The sequence below is a fragment of the Beauveria bassiana genome, assembly GCF_000280675.1.
Source record: "Beauveria bassiana ARSEF 2860 unplaced genomic scaffold BBA_S00031, whole genome shotgun sequence".
Classification (NCBI taxonomy): Eukaryota; Fungi; Ascomycota; class Sordariomycetes; order Hypocreales; family Cordycipitaceae; genus Beauveria; species Beauveria bassiana.
This window is the reverse complement of record NW_007930866.1, coordinates 195,841-214,817: the sequence shown is the minus strand read 5'-3', so window position 1 is coordinate 214,817 and position 18,977 is coordinate 195,841. Positions and strand designations below refer to the sequence as shown.

General features: G+C 52.3%; 2 protein-coding genes across 2 annotated transcripts; one reads left to right on the top strand and one right to left on the bottom strand.

The window, feature by feature from the left end:
* Window positions 1-10,748: 10,748 nt before the first annotated feature.
* On the bottom strand, window positions 10,749-11,057 carry BBA_08150 (uncharacterized protein; the record flags this gene model as incomplete). The annotated part of the gene is made up of 1 exon (XM_008603247.1): window positions 10,749-11,057. The coding sequence occupies one exon, from the start codon at window positions 11,055-11,057 to the stop codon at window positions 10,749-10,751; it is 309 nt and encodes a 102-aa protein (XP_008601469.1).
* Window positions 11,058-13,660: 2,603 nt separating this feature from the next.
* On the top strand, window positions 13,661-15,667 carry BBA_08149 (uncharacterized protein; the record flags this gene model as incomplete). The annotated part of the gene is made up of 4 exons (XM_008603246.1): window positions 13,661-13,885; window positions 13,944-14,127; window positions 14,180-14,632; window positions 14,685-15,667. 4 exons carry the CDS (start codon window positions 13,661-13,663, stop codon window positions 15,665-15,667), a joined length of 1,845 nt encoding a protein of 614 aa, XP_008601468.1.
* Window positions 15,668-18,977: the final 3,310 nt, after the last annotated feature.

Here is an 18,977-nt window from a genome sequence, read left to right as displayed (position 1 = left end):
TACTCATTAGTTGTTTTTCTTCTTCGGCTCGCTTCGGTCCCTGGTCCCTGTCATGATGTGAGGCTGAACCCGTTTCTTGGTTTAGAGTTCTCTCGCCTGACCGCCGCTGTTGATGTCAATTCTTGCCAAGTTTCACTACTGCAAGAGCCAATCTTCCCTCTCAACTGGTTGACTCGGCTAGATTTCTGTTAGCCCCTTGTGCCCTCTTTTTCCCACGTCTAGACTGGTGGATGCATCTTCTTGTTAGACCCCTAAAATGCACTCTCCTCGAGGGGGGGCGCATTGGCCAATGACCGGGACAGATGCGATCACACAGGATACGACGGAGGCTCGGCGAAACCACTCGTCCTGGCCTTGTCCCGAGACAAGGAGTAAAGTAAGATAGAGCCTGATGGCATATTAGAATAGCCTGTAATCCGTAGCCACCTTACTTACACAAGTTGTCGCACGTGTCGCGCTTCCGCAAAGAGCCAACATTGGACTGCTCCAAGAGGCTTCTAGCCTCTAGGTACATTGTCCATCGTAACGTTGGACACGATCGCCCGAATTCAAACTTTAAAAAGAGGCGTTTTGGTACAAGGCGTAGAAACAAACCAGCCAAGCAAGAAAAGCAAACGTGTGTGGCCCTGAGATGGTTGTACAACGAGTTGCGCCACCCATTATCGCACGCACTCGTCGCATCGTCGCCTTGTGGAAGTGGCACCTTGTGCGAGTAATGCTAAACAAACTCTGGCGAGACTAGAAAGGAGCGATCCGAAATGTGCTTCTGTTTTTGTGGCCGTGATAGAGAAAACCCCCTGGAGCTCTCGCGGCTGCGAGGCGCAACTTGAAAGCGAGATGTTACCGTGCACGCCTAATCTTGAGCATCAGCAGCCTTGTCCCTGTCGAGTCGACTGGTCGATCAATTAACAGAAAAGCAGCCAACAGCAGATGAGTTTCTGGCTGACTTACCTGCCTGGTTTATAGTATTCACGTATCTAACTATGCCAGCACTCCAGAGTACAAGCCAGAGATAGCGAGGGACAAGGGGGCCCAAGCCTACCCCAGCATATTTGCCAATATTTGCCAGCCCCGAACCGAACCCTAGATACCAGCCTACCTGGCAAAGGTGGGAGAGCCAATCATGACAAGCGCAGGCGAGACAGCCATCCCTGTATTCAGTCGACGATATGGCGATGGTGCTCCCTGAAAGCAGGCCGTGTGCGTGAGAAGCCAAGGATAAACTCCAATAAATTAGACGCCAAGTGGTCGTCACGGGCCTCGTCTGTTTCAATTGCGATGTGGAACCGCAGCAAGAGCAAAAAGGACAGCATCACAGCATCACGCTGCTCTTCCATGTGTACACCCCCTGGTAGCACAAGCATAAGGTAGGCCAAGGTCACACGAGGATGAGAAGTCTGTCAAAGGGAAAAAGATGCGGTACATGCATAGAGACACACTGCAGAGATCATGGGCTCCATTACGCCGCATGTGTATCGGTGTGGTGACACAACGTGGCTGTTCTGAACCTTCTGAGCCCAGGGCAGCCGACAGCCGCGCCGAGTAGGAACTGTGCGTGCATATGTGCGTGTGAGCATGGTGTGTATGAGCGCCTTCTGCAGACGCAGAAGCCAATCACACCGCATCCCAATATAGAGAATAAGAGAGGAATCATGACATGATGCAGAAGGCGCAGCTCAACAACGGCCATTGAGTCCGCTTTCGCTCTCTCGTGCAGCACCGCCCGTCGCTTGCCCCCTCGCTTTGGTTTTCAGACTTGTGCTTGCTGAGTCTTGAACCGCTGTCGATGCACGAATCATGACCAAGCTAAAATATGATTAGCCAGCTAAAGCAAACAAACCCCAGTCCGCGCCCCTACGAAAACATGGTAGAATGCACACCAAAGGCAGAGCAAGCACCTGCCCGATGTGATATCTTGACGCACCAAGAGGGAGAAAGACGTGCCGTGCAGCGCAACTTTTCCTTCTGCTCTTGTTTCCCGAAGTAATTCCCATATTACCGTGGAGCGGCCCCTCCCGGCGCGAGGGCGCTAATAATAAGTCTGGCTTCTCCAGTTTTGCTTCCATAATAGTTAGTTTAGTCAAGAAGCTTGAGAAAAGAATTCCAGTGCGGGCGTTAACATGAGAGGCCACTTGTCTGTGCCAATTTGCCTGCAGATGGCTTCCTGCTGCTGTCTGACGAGGCATTTCTTTTCGTGCACCACGATGCATACGAATAGCGTTCCGTCTCCGAGCAGTGGCATGGGCCCATGTCCACAAGAGGGTGGCAGCCAGAAGGCGTGTCGCAATTCTCCTAGAATGGTTCCTCTTGTCCGTCAGCCAGTGACCGGTCAAGCCCGTCCTTGCCTTTTCCTTGTCCTTCTCGGTTCCCGTTGTCTCAGCTCCGCAGCCGGTAAGCCCTCATCACACTCCGCTGGCCTGGGCTGGGCTCAGAGCAGATGCACAAGAAACAACGTCGGTGTGGCGTCCACTGATGCAGCCCATTCCCCCTCATCTGAGTCTTTGACCCATCCAACCGGAAATCGGAGCTGCGTCTTTCCCGGGTGCAAGCGATACACTGTTGAATATAACCACCATCGTCAATGGCGTATGGCCTCCCTTTGCTTCCGAAAAGTGGCAAGTAAAATCCTCCTTATGACAGCTCCTGTGCTTTCTCGCTTCGTACCCAGTCAAGGTACATACTGGTAGGCCCTACCCGGTTGGTGCGGGTATCACGGATCCTCTTCCGCACGCCGCCACTGACCACATCCCATGCGTGTGCCTGTTGTACCTTTGCCCCGTGTCCTGCACACATCTGCATGCTTGATTCGCTTTCCCCTCTCATCAACATGCTCACGCCCCCTCCCTTTTCTCTTGCGCCCTTCCTTTTTCTTCACCAGCGCCCGTCTTCTTGTGGGATGCGTCCGCCAAAACTGTAATAGAGAATCCGGATAGCTGGGACATGTGGGGGGGTATCATTACCCTCTGGAGTTATGCAAGTACGCTGGTACCGTGGCAAGCCGCCGATGCAGCGCAAGGCGATGCTGATTGAATGTAGATGAGCAACGGCTTCATTCTCCCCACGCCTTTTCACCGTCAACGTTTCACAGCCACAGTCGTTATCTCGAACCGGAGGGGGGAATAGAAGCCGCCTTGCTGCTCTGTATCAGTATGTTGCCCAACACCCTTTTGTTGATTCAGATACAAGCGCCACCGCATATTATGGGACGGGGGTGGGGGAAACCCCAAGTGTTGCAGGTGCAACACGCAAAAACAGAGCCAGGGAGACAGCACAACCTGGCTCTATCAGTAGTGGCGCTTGTTTGGCAACGAATCGCTAGCCCACGGCGCCCAGGCTCGCCGTTTCTTGCCCATTGCAGCTTCCTTTTGTCCTCCATAGTTTCAGTAGATTTTCAACCAAGGCGCAGACATCTCGTGCTACCACTGGCTGCCATTATCGTATGCTGCCCTCGTCGTGCCAGAGCTGCTCGAAGAAACGAGTCATAGAAATCGCGGTAGACCTGTGGCAGTCACCACACGGCCCACTTCGGACCTTCGAGGTTATGATATCCCGGCTCCCAAAGACGTCAAGGCAGCAACCGTTGTCCGCCAATCTCTCAATGATTTTTACCTGCGCTGGCCCACATGCCTCCAGCTCAGATCTCTTGACTCGCTCTTCCTGGAATGCCCAGTTGCTCTTTTGGCGTACTGCTAACGCATCAGCATTGCTGTGCCGCTTTTGCAGTTGTGGCGCGGCGCACTCTGCATGTACTCGACAAGCCCTTTATGTAACCAACAAAGAAGAAGAAAACAAACTTTTTCATCCCCTATCCATTAAGCTAGACCCAGGCTCCATGTCGTGCATAGGAGTGGTGACCCCCTTGACATTCTGTGTGGCAACCTCAATTTTCTTCATTCTTGTCAAGTAGCGGCTGCGAAGCCGCCGCCGGTGTGCCATTGCGTTTGCCGGCCCAGTACAATATCTTGGAGGTAAGGCTATGGCGCCACGTTGAACAGAGAGCCTGCAAGCTCAGCCGGGCAAGATGTTTTCATGCGAGGTCTTGTGGTAGGCAGAAATGCCGCGCAGCTTGCAGTAGTCAGGCAGATATCCCTCCTTTGCCCACACTGTCTGGTACCACATGGCATCCTGCAGCTGTTTCATCTGGTGTACCTTCCCTGTAGCCGGCCAATCTCGGGCCTGTCGCGCCTCTCCTGTTCTCTTGCCATTGATCAAAATGTTGGTGTAGATATTCGGCCGGCTTTTGCAATATGCTGATCAGTGACAACGATAGAGGCTTGCCAATTGATGCTGGCAATCTAGAAGAGTCGTACTCCGAGAAGCCACTCAGCACGCTAATATACTCCTGCCATCTATCTCGAACTATGGCGAGCGCCTGTCAAGGTCAATGTAGCGACTCAGCTGTTCATGTCTGATATGGTGCAGTGAGCCTTCATTCTCACGAACAACATGCGACGCAGCCTGCTCGAATGCAGGCAACTTACAAAACCATCACCGCCATCACAAGAATGCTCATCCAGAAGCGGTTCTGGCTTTGGTTTTGATACCTTGTGTAACATGCCCCTGTCTTGGCAAGATGTCCTTGTGAGCGTGCAACTACAAACGGCAGCTCTGGAAGATGCCACCCAGCGTCGTGTTGTGAAAGTACAGCGGCAGCTGAACGCTGATCCCGGTAGATAGCGGCTACGGTTCCCATGAACTTCAGGCGCTATAGAATCTCGACAGCAAAGATAGATGGGGAAGTCTCGGGGTTGCTCGTGTCGCATGTGTGAACTTGGCAATTCAATCGAAAACAGGCACTCTTCTTTGAAAAAATTTTTTTTTTTTCGAAATTTCGGTGCAATCAGATCTTCGCGCTTGCCAAGCTGAAAGTTTGCAGCCGGCCTCTCAGGCCCAAAACTGAAGAGATGGTTCAAACCGAGCCGTGCGCTGTCGTCTCCATTTCCAAGTGGCACCGCCGCTCAACTCATCGTACGATACACAGGGCAGTAAGAATCTACCCTCTTTTCTCCCGTCTTGCGCGTACGGGCTCAGTAGCTATGGGGTACATGTTCGTCGGCAAACAAGTTCGTATGAGGGAAAGGGCCAATCGGTCGATAGCGACAGACCGGTTAGATGTGCGAGGTAAGCGACAGACGAAGCAGTGCCGACGAAGCAGTGGAGAGATATTGAAGCAATGCATGCAAAGGGCTTGACCACTGAGGGCAACCAGCTACTTCATCGGCGGGCCAGCACCAAAATCCTCGTCAAGTTCTCAGAATGACTGACATTGTATGTCGTGGTATTAGCATATTGCCTCGTGGCTACAAGGCTTGCTGTTGCCATCGTATTCCGATCACATTCGGTTCCTGACTTGCGGAGACGGCATCGCCAAGCCAAGAGCGGGCATATCTCAACAGTACAAATCCATAATGCGGCTGCTTCCGTTTCTTTGCATCCTATGAGGGCTCGCCCCAAGTAGCTTTACTGCTGTACATTGTGAACGAGGTGTGTCAACCGTGCTCATATTCGAGTAGGCATATCCAGCTTGCTAGCTCTTTCATGGAAGCGATGGATAACTGCGAGATCGTCTGCGCTAAGTTATTAGCTAGCAATGCGACCGATTTAGGCAAGGTCGAAGTTGACCTCAACCATTCCCTCCTCTGTTTTCAACGCAACACTGGCAACGGCAACGCAGTTATGCCAGATTTAGTAACGCCTGTATGCTGGACGATCCTTGCAGCGCAAGCACGTACATGACGGGATCACCCACGAAGGTCTTGGTGTGAATCTCGGGGCCTATACTTTCAGCACATCAACGGCCACTGGTTGCTCTCTTTCAGACTTGGCGCCATGTACACCATGGGCGCCATGGGCGCCATGTGCGCCATGCAGCAGCCAACCCGGCTGGCTGGTTGGCTGGAAGGATCTGGGGTCTGCTGCTCAAAGGCAATAGTCAAGAGGAGTACGGAGTAGCACCGTGGCAATATCCTATAGGGCAGTTGAATAGAACGGGACGGTATACTTCGTAATGGTGCCCATCGTCCGGCATAGGCCCGCAGTAGTCTAGTTCTCTCAAGGGCCAGCTAGTGACGCTACCTTTGCATCGAGGGCTGTCGCATTGGCGGACACTCTATGGAAATGGAGCGAGTGAGCCAGTGCCAATGAGTTGAGAGAAACTGTGCAGTCGCTTGTAGGTGTTGGTTGAGCGAGAAGAGATACTTCATTTCCGTGTATTGGGATGACCAAGAAGCAGGCTTGCGTGATAGTTGGCTCCTTACTCGGCCGGCGAGGACAGTTGGGGCAAGAGGTCTCGGAGCTGGGAAAAGAGGGGGGCTTTGGGGCGGCACGCGCACTGCTGTGGCTGTAGAGCAGAGATAATGTGCAACCATTCCGAGGTGCTGGGTTGCCAAGTTGCGTGGCCTCGCGCCGGTGGCCTCTGGCAGCTCTTAATGGCCACAGTGGCTTCGCATATGGGGGCGTCGCATGTAGGCTTGCGCCTACCTGCTATTACGCAATGGAAACGCTGTTGTACGAGCGCCAGCGGCTTGCTAGAGTGGCGGTACTGTGGCACGGCATGAGCGTGCTGGCTCGGCAACAGACCAGAAGCTTCTGGACTGAATGAGACGGTTATTGCAAAGGCGCTGGTATTTCGCAGCAGGCGCCTTCTTTGCTCCGCCGCTCGTCGAATTATTCAAATCTGGTGGGCAGCTGTACCGTCGATCCCGCTCTTGCAGCGTTGCACTACCCTGAATCTGGTAAGCAGCGGGATATGAGCTTGTCCAAGTCGGATTGGTGCGCACTGCGAAGTCGTTTGGGTTTTGAGCTGTGCAGGGGCGGGCCGATGTGGTGGGGATACCAAAGAGATGGTGAAAGGGATTCCGAGCCGTACCGTGTCCCACACCGAGATAAGTATTTAGTTACAGGTACCGAATACGTGCAGTTAGATGCCTGTGTCTGAAGAAGCAAAAAAGAGCGGCCACTGGCGGCAGCTAGTTGAAGCGGACAATAGGGGAGCTTCGTTAGAGTGGCCCAGGAGGTGGCAATACGCCTGTATCAAGCAAATCGCACCGACTGAGCACGACATTTGCAGAGTAACAGGGATACCACCATCGTGATGATTGGGTTGCAAATGAGGCTGTCAATGGGGAAAGCGTTTGTTTGAGTGGCTGGTAGCGATATTTGAGGCGGAGCAGATGGACCGCGGTGGTCTAGCTCTAAAGCATTGTTATCGTGCAGAAACGTGCTGCGCGAGGAGTGGTCGAGGACACAAGACGAGTCTTGAAATGAGGTTGTCCATGGGAAAAGACTGCACAAGCACGTGCAGACTGGCGGTATTCGGTACGTGGCTGATTGTTAGCAGTGATTGTGTTGAAGGGTCACGCAACGATCGATGGTGTTAGCCACTTCTAAGCCTGGTCAATTCTTAACCCTTTGCAGCAGCACTTTTGCTCTGCCACAATGCTATGGGCTTGATTAGGCCAGGATTGCCGAATGAGGTGGCGACCAGGGGTGGCTTGAGAATGCATGTTTGCTTTGCTGGCCTTGGAACGGAAGATGGATGTAGTGTAAGCACACAAGGGAAAAATGCCGAGCTAGGAGAATCGCATTTTCGTACTTGATGAGAAAGATGCCCATGTACAGAGTTACAGAGACATGGCAATATGTACGAGGCTAGCGTGATGCTGGGCATACGAATAAGCTTGTTGTCGCTGAACAGGCCAATAAGTTGTAGTGTTATTAGCGCGGCGTACCGTAACGCAACGACACAACGGTAGAGTCTGGTAAACAGTCCCGACGGTATTTGCAGCAAAGAACGGGGAGAGCGAAGGGGCAGACGATTCGATTGACCTCAATCTGATTGTATGAAAAGCATCGGCGTCGGTGAGCGGCAATGCAGTCAGTCCTGCAGCGTAAATTTGGAATGATAATAACATCTCAGTGTGGAGCTGTTCATGAGGTCGGCCGCAGCTGGTGAGATCGATATGGCGATGAGGGAGATGAGTCGAATCATTGACTTGCGTGGATAAACGAGGGCATGATGATGGACATTTAGGAGGGAAGAACAAATGTAAGTCGTGTTTGCAGCAAGTAAGTATTGATGCGTTTGCAGATATCGAGGAAGGATCTCTTTCAAATGGGCGGGTACCAACCGGCGAAGCTTTGCAGGGAAATACTTTGCTGGAGACTTGTGTTTATTGCTAGCGACCAGCTGCCAGCTGCCAGCTGCCAGTTGCGCCTCCATTGGGTATAAATGCCTCTCTACTTACCTAATTAATCCGTACGCAGATACTTGTCTCCTGAAATCTCGGGTCTCTTTGCCTTTAATCACTGTCCTTGATTATTTTTTAATTCTCAACTTTTGCTCACAACTCGTCTAGATTAGCAGCAACTCATCAGTGAGGGGGGGTTGATTGGAGAATGTACGGATTAATAATGTACATATAAGTTATAGTTTAAGCAGGGGCGCAAACCGGTAGCCTGGAGCTGAGCTTGTTCATGCGAGGAATAGTAGCTCCGGAGACTTTTGACATTCCAACCTCTTATTATTACTCAGGAGCTAGCGTATGTACGGCTATACGTTCGTTTATTTGGTCCTACCTGTCTAACTACTGTGCTGAGGCGCAAATCGCGGACAGTAGCAGAGGCTCGGGCGCGCTCCGAGAGGACGAGAGGAGAAGATACAGGGCACCATTTCCCGAACATGGCGCTGCTGGGTATTTGGGTACGCTCGGCTGGCATGGGCAGCGGCATGGGTGGACAAGGGCACCATGACCTACCTAGCCTGTTCTTAGGAGTGCGCTAGGGACCTCCGCAGCGCACTACAGTACGCTGCAACACGCCATCCGATACCGCCAGCGTGTCTGATAGATTGGAATCAAAGAAAAACAAAGAATGAAGAAACAAAGAAAAGGGCCAGCCCTCCAGACAAAAGCTATTTTACTGAGGACTGCGGATCCGCCTGATCGTTGCTGCCAATGCATCAGCACTGCGCCAACGAGCTTGCGAGCCTCGCTAAACCACACCCAGACCAGGATCGTCAGACAACACTCATCACGACGTGCGACATCGCCGTATTTTCTAATGTCGCAGAATGCGAAATGCATTGCCGCTAACAAGACGCCACGACGGTCGGTCTATGCTGCAAGTCTCAGCCTATCTTGTGCTAGCATAGCAAGGCTTACACGCACTTGCTTGCACTTGTCGTGACAACTGCACGATGACCGGTGTATCTACGGATAGGCAGCTTGGTCACTGGGGCGATTGGCGCTGGTGGAAAACGCTCTTGTCACGCCCAGTGACGGCTTCAACTTGAGACGGCAACTGTTCTGGACCATTCCGTCTGCATAATGACCTGCTGATACTTGCCAAAATTTGCAACTCTCGCTTGACATGCTTGAAAAGCTACAGCGAAATCGGATTCGAAAGGTAACTACTTCATGTTTGATGCAACAAAACCGTCCGGCAGAGATCGTAATTCTAGCACAATCTCTAAATTTTCTGTAGGCGGCGCTAATAACCAAAAGTTATGGCGACTATCCGCCGTATTATTGTCGAGCCATCATGTGGAGGACAACGTCGTATGGCGGGCGTATGGCAGTCAACTTGTCGGCGAATGACAGTGCCTTGGATCATCTCAACAAAAGACATAGGAAGGCGTTAGTTAGAGTCAATGGCACGAGCGTTTTCGGATGGCTGCGACCGGCTGTACACGCCAAACGAGCAACAAGATGATACCATGGTACGTAGACGAACCAAGTACCAAGTTGCGCACGTCTGAGAACACCACCGCCTTGCAATGCAAGCACAGTGCAGTATTAGACCCTATTTGCAGTATTTCGACGATCAAAGGTTACTGATAGGCTATAATGCGGGCATAGCGCCTTGGCTATAACACCACGAACAGGGAAGACACCTTATAACATATTAGGAGCGCAGCCACCGCCAGGGCCCTCGAGGAACGACGCTACTGTGCTAGGAGAGACAGGTAGTAGCACTACCTCTCAAATAACAGACAGTTTATTATCAGTAGTTGTCTGCCACCAGTCAATGTAGCGATAACGGGCAGCTGCCCGATGCTGCGACGGCGCTTGGGCGGTCTAACGCAACATCTTGAGTAGGTACGTCATGACTGTAGTGCAGAATAACGTGTGCGATAAATCGAACCAAAAAGTTGCAAAAGAAAAATCTTGCAATGGGCAGACCTGCGTTCTCGACGGTCTTGTCCTAACTCATTACTCCTTGGTCCTATTTGTTTCCTATTTACCAGCATATTCTGGTCTTCTGTGCGTCCTGTTCCTTTGGCCCGCCCCACCTGGCTGGCCATGAAACTAGCACTCATTAGGTGCAAGGAAGTACCTGGCACCTGGCACCTGGTTCTTTCTCCAGTGCTCCACAGGCCACGCTTTGCACGCCTCACCAGCAAGCCAGACAATTCAGGCCAGACAAGCCAGGCCAGACAAGCCAGGCCAGCAATTGCTCACACCTTTGATTTTGGCTCTCACAGCCCCAACTGCAAGACAAGCCCCCAGAAATCATCAAGGGAAAGAGAAAAAAAAATGGCAGGGGAAAAAAGGACTTGCGGTGCCACCATCCGTCCAGCCGTCCATCCAGCCCGCTCATCTATCCCACCTAGCTGCACGCCCCCCGGTAGCATTCATCCATCCCCTCCCACGAGGCACCAGCAAACGCCGCAGAAACGAGCTCGACGATGACGTGCCGTGTCCTTCCCGGCCCTGGCCCTTCTTGTCCTCTCTGAACGGGCACGCAGACTAAAGTAGTTTGGGGCCTTTCGTCTCTCTCTCGCCAGACAAGGTCGGCTGATCCCTGTATCCCATCAACGCCGCACAGCGGCACAGCTTCAACCTCGACGCCTCGTTGGAGCCAAGGCCGGACCCTCGTCGCACTCGTTCCGTGGTGCTGATGAGGATGAGTGGGATGACCTCGAGGACTTTGAGGACCTTGGTGCCGTCACCGCCGTTGCTCTCGAGCAGGAAATTGCTCTGAATGTCGGGCATCTGCTCAGGAATCATCTTGTTGTATATCTGCTCAGCAGTAGGCATGCGCGGAGGAAGCTGCATTCTCGCAGCGTAGATATCTTGAATGTGTCTGCAGAGAGCTGCCAGCTTGTTGACTTTCCTTTGGCCGAGAGAAGCCAAGTCTTTCGACTTGACCTTGTCTGCGCGCTGCGGAGTCCAAGAGTCTGTAAATATTAGGAAAAGGCGCTCTCGACAGCCGCGGACTCTGACCACGGCGCCCAAGATCTCTACGCTGCGAGAATGCAGCTTCCTGCGCACATGCCTACTGCTGAGCAAATATACAACAAGACGATTCATGAGCAGATGCCCCGACATTGAGAGCAATTTCCGTCTTTTCTGTCTCTCTCGGAGCTAATCTATCTCGCTGGCTTGCTGCCTCACCCGCCGCCCGCCCTCTGTCGTGTCATGGAAGTTACCAAGAATACGCCGCTTCGTGGAGCCGTGGGACTATTTATCTCTGCTACCACCACCACCACCAAGTGCTACCACCAGGTAACTACCTATAGCTTTCCCCCCACGCCCCCCCCCCCCCCCCCCCCCTCCTATCCTCTCTTTCCCCCTCCTCAAATGCGCTAAGAAATTTAAAAGGAAAGTACTCCGTACCCAAGGGTTAAAAAAGGGAACCCCAGCGTACTAGCTTGCAGGTGTTGGAGGAGCGATTGGCCGCTATCCCCATCCGTCCCGTACCCGTCACCCACTTGGCTTCTTTTCACCACAGGCTAGTCTTGGCTTGGCTCGCTGGCTAACGAGATGGCAGTACATATTCTCCCGACTGTGCTCCGTTCCGTCCGCACATCCAGCCGTGTCTGTTTCTCTGCCTTTTCCGCCGAGTGCCACACTGCCAGACCAGATAACAACCAACTGGGTGTCAAGTGCCTGACCACGATTACCTCTGTCTGCTGTCGCTGCCGCTGCTGTTGCTGTTTCTGCTGCTGCTACTCCTCCGACTCTGAGCGCCGCCCTTACGCTACGACGCTCTATTCTGCCTGCCTAGCTGGCCTCGTATTGTCCCAACTTGTCCCTTGTCGCGCCGCTCTTGTCGCATCACATCCTGAGCCATCCTGAACTGCGCAGCCCGCTCTTGAACCAGCACGAGCACCTGCGCTGCTGCGGATTATTTATTCAGTCTGCCGCTGACGCCCCCCCGTACCAGCCAGCGACCACACGTATCAGCTGTACATATTCCCTGTCCTGCTGCGCTGCTTCTCACTACGCTGCTCTTCCGGGCAATACTTCTTTCTGCAGCTCCATCTGCGCTTCCTCCCTTGCCTGCGCCGGCTCCCACCTTTTTACCATCATACTACTTCTCTCATCCGTCGTACCGTTCCTCTTGTCAAGTTGTCACGGTCTTGCTCCGCGCTGCACCCTCTTCCGATCGGCGACTACCCGGCTCCCTATTTTCCTCAGTCCCCCTCGCCTTCTCGACAGCTCTTCTCTCCGCTACCTCGTCTCTCCTCTACTTTCGCTTCGTCCTCTGCTTCAACAATTACATTTCTACACTACTTACCGCCTGCTCCAATCGCATCCACGTCACTGCCCTCCTCGGCCGCCTTGACACATTTTCGCTGCGACCCTGACTACTGTCCCCGTACAATCTGCAGCTCCTCCGCCCTCTGATCTGTAATTTGTGCTCAACCACCATATATTTGGCTCAGGCGCACATCTGTCTCGACATCGCCCGTTCCCCAATTCACCTCCCGAGTACATATTCGGCTGTCACACTCAGCCCTCCCCGCTGCATCTGCCATCGACCCTGAATATTGCCTCGTCACTCTCGCGTCTCTCCCGCTCCTGCAGCAACTCGTTTTTCTCTTCCAAGACACCATATTCACACTTTTGGAAAAGGTAGGCACTTCTTCTGCCACTACTCAACTTCCACACACCCCCTCTCTCACCCACCCCCCTCCTCAGAGGAGCCAACCTGCTCACGCATCAAGCCCTCTTTATTTACCACGCCGCGCTGCACCAAGGCGAGACATCTTACTGCTGGTACCCAGACTGGCGTACAGGTACCACCGCACCACGCTGCTGTGTGACCATCTCCGCTTGTACCTCTTCAGTCCTCCTGCACCAGTCTCTTTGCTGCATCCTGCCTACAAGTGCGACCTCGACACTCAAGTGCTTGTGCTGTCTCGCCTTCAAAGACTTGCCTCTCCCATCTCCCCCCCCCCCCATTCCCCCTCGACACTATATCTATGACTCTACCCCTCTCACCAACCACAACTACCCCGTGATTGTCAAGCTTCACAGACCTATCTTTCCCTCTACAAGTCCACCTACCATCAGTAGCGACGACAACCCCGATACTCATCGTCTGGCTGACTTATGCGCCGAAATAGACAAAAACACAGTGCCAGCGTGTTTTGCCGTTCCCATGCCAATACCTTCGCGCCGCTATTCTGCCACTGATTGATTTCGCGACAACTGTCGCGGTCAGAAAATTCATCGATCAACAGTCGCCAACACGCCTAACCTCGACGACTGGACATTCTGGCGGTGCAACTGTAAGACGTCAGCCTCGATATGCAGTAGTCTTCTCCTACGGCTATACAAACCGGATATAATCGCTCCGCCCTAATCCTCCAAGAACCTCGCGCGATTGCCGACACAGCCACATTTTCCGGTTAACGAGCACGAAAATCGCCATGGTTCAGGACTGGCCTCGGGACTCGTTCCCTCGTCACCAATCATTCTCTCACGCATGCTTCGCCCAAGAACAACAACCTGAGCGACACACTTCCTTTTCAACCGATCGCTACAGTCATGAAATGCAGCCACACAACGGCTTCCACCAGGAGCGCTACCCAATCAATCACCCAAATGGCCGCTTTGGAGATGCAAGCGATCATGCTCGCCGTCAGCAGCTATCGGTTAGCTTGCACATTGCGCCCCTTTCCACCTCAGCCTTTGCTAATACGTGATATATAGGATATTGATGAGGCACTGAGGAGGCACCTTGGTGTGCCTGTGAGGCGGTACTTTGTTGCGGCCTCTGCAGACGACGGAACGCCGTGCACCCTTTTCAGCGGCGGCCAGAAGCTGCCAGAAAATGTCATTGCTCAGTTTTTCGACGCCAGCAAGTTTCAGCAAGTCATGACCAGACTCGATGCCGGTAAGCCTATTACAAACTTGCGCTGCCAGAGTGATCACTGACTTCGTACTAGGCGCGGATCTCATGCTAGACGACACATCCAACCAGGATGAGCCCGTCTTTAATCGACACATCTTCAGCCGAAGCAGGCCGGGAGACCGCCGCAGAAGCTCGGCCCTGGCCGATTGGGGCAGCCCGGCTCGATCTGGTCGCAAACGACCCAGGCCTCGCAACCCGCTCAATGACGACGAGGACACACAAATGACCGTATCCTCGAGGCGTGGCATCAGGGTTGGTGACTCGGACGCCGTGTGGGGCTTCTATGAGCAAAGGTTCAAAAACTGCCAGCAAACGGCCTGTAAACTCATCGCCAAAGCCTGGGTCAAAGCTGTCGAGCCCAAGAAACAGTCGACTCACCCCTACACTGGAAGCGATGAAAAGGCGCCCGACTGGTGGCCCAAGCCATGGGGCCCAACCAAGGACGACAAAGTTCGCCACAAGGAACCGGATCACTTGTACAAGCGAGGTAAGCTGCTTTTCTGGATTGTGTACGGTATATGTTTTGCTAATTCGGCCAGAACGTGTCCATCTGCTTGCACACATTTTACGCACTGTCTTGGAACCTAATGGAAAACAGCACCCCGACATTCGAAAGCTGGGACTCAATGTGACAAAGCTGGAAGAAACTACCGCGGAAGCCCTTTCGTCATTCTTCATGGATAATGAGGCCAACGCCCGCAAGAAGCCGTTCCTGACGGAAATTTTCAAAGTGGCTCGACAAGAGGAACGCTACAAGTTGGGAGAAATCGACGGAACGACGGAGATCTATGTCATGTCCGAGGATAAAGTGCCGGAGAACTACGTTTCAGAAAACGACGAGACAGGTTCCTTTATCAAGGAGGACGAAGATGTCGAACCCACGGCGAAACCAGCCACGACGATGGGCGGCGCCATGCGTCCATCGGTGCGCACAGACGCCGCTACCTTGTCAGGCCTATCTGGGCCCGGAGATGCATTTATTGGCGACCTACCGATGCGCGGTTCGCAATTCCAGCCCCCAATGATGAACGAGATGGCCCCACAACACAATTATGTTGACAACGGCTCAATGCAAGTTCACAGCCAGGCTGGCGTCTCGGCAACCAGCTCTAACCTCACTCTCGACCTTGTACCAAGCCCACACGAGGTTAGTCGTCGGCCGTCTGTGTTTAGCGACTTTCCCAGCCCCGGCGGCACCATCTACTCCCAGCAGTGGCAGGCCAGCTCTAATGGGACTAATGGATCGCCCATGTACGCCTATGCAGCCCAGCAGCCCAGCATGGAAGCGGGGCCCTTTGTGTCGCCCGGTGTGCCCATGGACCCAAACCAGACTTTCATGACGACGTCATTCGAAGAAGCGCCACGGCCGGGCTACAGCACTGGCCAACCTAGCATGTTTCGACCCGACGATATGTCGCAAGGCAACGTCGCGCAAGCTTCGGGTTACAACTATGTAACGAACGACGGTCGAGGCATGATGCCCCAGGTGGTGGATAGTGGGAACCGAACAGCTATGCATTAAGCAAGCTGCTGTTTCGACGTGGGTGCGATTGGGTTGTTGGCCATGCACTTGGTCCATGTGATGCAAGTGGCTAAACGTGGTGAGGTGAACGAATGATGACAGAACATGTTGTTGATCTGGTTTATATGCGGGCGCGACACAACTGAGGTCTCGGTAGCGTCTTGCTCGCCCATGAGTATAGGCTGTTTCCTATGGCAAATGCATTTTGCAGGGCGTTTTCTTATCTTTTTGACCCACATCTTTTGCTTCATGGAGCAGCACTTGAAGCATCGACGAGGGAATCGACAAGGGCTTACTCTTTCAGCATTGTTGGGGGAATTTCTGTTCATTTGGAGATACCATCTCGTTGTTCAGTGCGAGTGAGAGCGGCGTATTTGACGCGACAATGTCTCGGTACGATCTGTCGGGTTCTTGTGAAGGAAGGCTAGCTGAGCTCAGAACTGTGCACGCGGCTGTCTGTGGTTCTTTTTCTGTTGGGTACAAGTATGTATGAGTGTGTGCCAGCTTCTTTTGGCTAATACACGGGAAAAAGGCCCGTTTGGTATCATGTTGTTTACAATTTTTGCTCCTCATATAACGAATATCAACATGCCCCGTTTATGATCTATGAACAATTTTTTCATATTATTTTTGCTCCCTCTTTCCTACCTCATCAGTTACTCTTGTTTCTCTCTCTTTTTGTCTTTTTTCCTTTTTTTTTCAAGCTAATTCATGTCGTGGTGAAGATGGAAGAGGCCAGAACAAGGTGAGCAAGGATGAGGCATAGCGCAAAGGCCAGCAACGGACCCCATGAAACGAACAAGTGGGTGTCAAAGCACTGGAGACGCATAATGGGCCACAAAAAGATTAACATGGCAGCAACGGACAAGGAAGGGCTGGACAGAAGATGAAGGAGTGAGGGCGACGTATTGACTCTTGAGCTTAGTTTAGTGTGCTTTGTTGCATATGGGAGAGTTTGCTATAGGAATTCGCTGCAAGCATGTTGCTTCCCTTCTTGCCCCTCTCTCTTTCTTGATACAGTTTCAAAAGACGAAGACTTGTGCTACACACAACACAATGCCTGTTTGAATTTTATTAACTTGATGCGTAGGTTTTCTTTAGTGGGCGATTTCGTCGCGGGGGGGGAGGAGAGATGCAAGTGGACTCTCGGGACAACAGGGCGTCCATCTGAACGGTCTACATAGATAGCTATTGGTGGTATCATGGGACGCACACTAATAATAGCTGTCCACGCCATGTGAACCGGCAAAAAAAAAAAGAGTTGCAAGAAACCAAGAGGTAAAAGGTTCACGCTCAGCTCATGTGCCTTTCTCTGTTGCCATGATCCCCCGGTCATGTGTTGCGCGAGCTTTGGACTTGGCCATCCATCCCCGTAGGCACGACTAAAGCGCCAATATTGTCATGAGAAATGAACCAGAAAGAGAATGAGTGGACAGACCAGAGCCACTTGTCCACTCTATTATTATCTGCTACGTAATTTTTGGCTGCGAGATGCGGGCCAGGAATCGGTCGAGACGCAACAAAGCGTAGAATCGCGCTCGTCGGCCAACTAGTTGCCGGCTTATAGCCGTGTCAAAGTGGTCTGGACTTTGTAATAGTAGAAAGGAAAACTCGCCACTAGGCGGCATAACGCGCATAGAGCACGTGGCCGCTTTAATGAAACAAGGCTGGGTCGCTGAGTGATGTACTACCGAGAGGGCGCGTAGTCCAAAAGTAGATTTGGGTGGCAAGGCTACTACTTCGTAAGACGATGCTCTAAATTTGTGAGGGGGACAGTATTCCGAGAGCCATGTAACAAAGCATCACTGGACAGCTCCACCAACACGCAGCCAAGAAAAAGAAAAGGTCCGGAGAGATGCTTGGGATCTTGAAAACCCCCAAGAGGATCTACAAGTGTAATATGGATTCTGCCCAATGCGGAGGCGGTTTGAGTCAGGATTCAGAGGTCACTAGACTAGAAGCAAGGGAAATAACAAGCGAGATCTGATATGAGAGAGCAGGAGCAGGAGAAGGGGAAGGAGAAGAAGAAGGGGAAGGGGAAGAAGGGGAAGGAGAGGACGAGAAGATTAAGGAGTCCAAATCCTTGCTTTGATCTCGCCATCTCCCACTCGTTGAATCGTTGGTACATATATTGAGACTCGTTGAGAGCAGAGCCGTATCCTGCCTACATGCCGAGTATTCCCCGGCATAAACAAGGTTTACTGAAGAGTGTTGTGCATACGGCAGGGAAGCTGACGGGTTGACAGACTTGGATCGCGATTTGATCATGTTCGTCTTCGTTGATAACCCGGATGTACCCCTCAACCTTGGAATGGAGCCCGAAGAGAAGCCCGAGAAATTTTGAACTAGTAAAAAAGAGAGAGGAGACAGAAGGGGGAGTACAGTAAAATTGTCTTGGCAACTTGGGTTGAGAATGTCTCGCCGTCTTGATGCAGGCGTAAACTCTATTATATTAGCTCTGTTGGGCAACTCCCCACGGAAAAGAAAAAAACGTTCGATGAGGATGGCCCGCCTGCACGCCCCCCCTTTCCCGCCCGCTTGTCATTTGTATATTCCGTCTTGTAAGAAAATCTCCTTGTCAAAGGCGGGCGGCCCCTCCGGATACGAGAGATGATGTGTACGGAGTTACCGGCAGACCATCACCATCTGATCTTCTCGGCCGAGAGAGAGAGAGAGAGAGAGAAAGAGAGGATGGGGGAATGGGTTTGATTACTTTTCGGTGTAAGAAAAACAGATATCCCAGGGAAATGAGAGCTGCAACGAAAATGTTTTCCCAATCACGCGATGAGATGGCAAAACTTTGTAGAGACTTGAAAGAGGAGAGAAAACAAGAGTTGGGCGCGGCCAAATACCTCCTCCCTTTCCTCCGCTTCGGAGCAAACTGTCAACCATCTAGATCCCTGCTCAAAAAGGTTCAGACCACGAAAAAAAAAGAAAAAAAAAGGAAAAAAAGAGGCCAAGGCTGAAGAATGTTCCCATAACTACGCGCCGGGCCTAAGAAAGGCGTTGTTATGCAAGCCAAAACTCTAATCCGGGTAGAACCCAACTAGTTGACCCAACTAGTTAGTTGTAGTCTTGTCTGTATGTTCACTAGTTCCTCAGGAGCTGACTGTCACCACACCCCCCCTCCCTGCCTTCCTTTCCGTTCTCCTTCCACAAGTCAGCCTCTTTTTTCTTTCTTTCTTTCTTTTTTATTTACTCTCGCAAGCGGAGACTTCTGCATATGCAGAGTTTTATCTTTTGGTACTTGACACCTTTTTGAACAGCAGCAAGCGCAGGGCGGGAAAGGGGAAAGAAGGGGGGGGGGTGG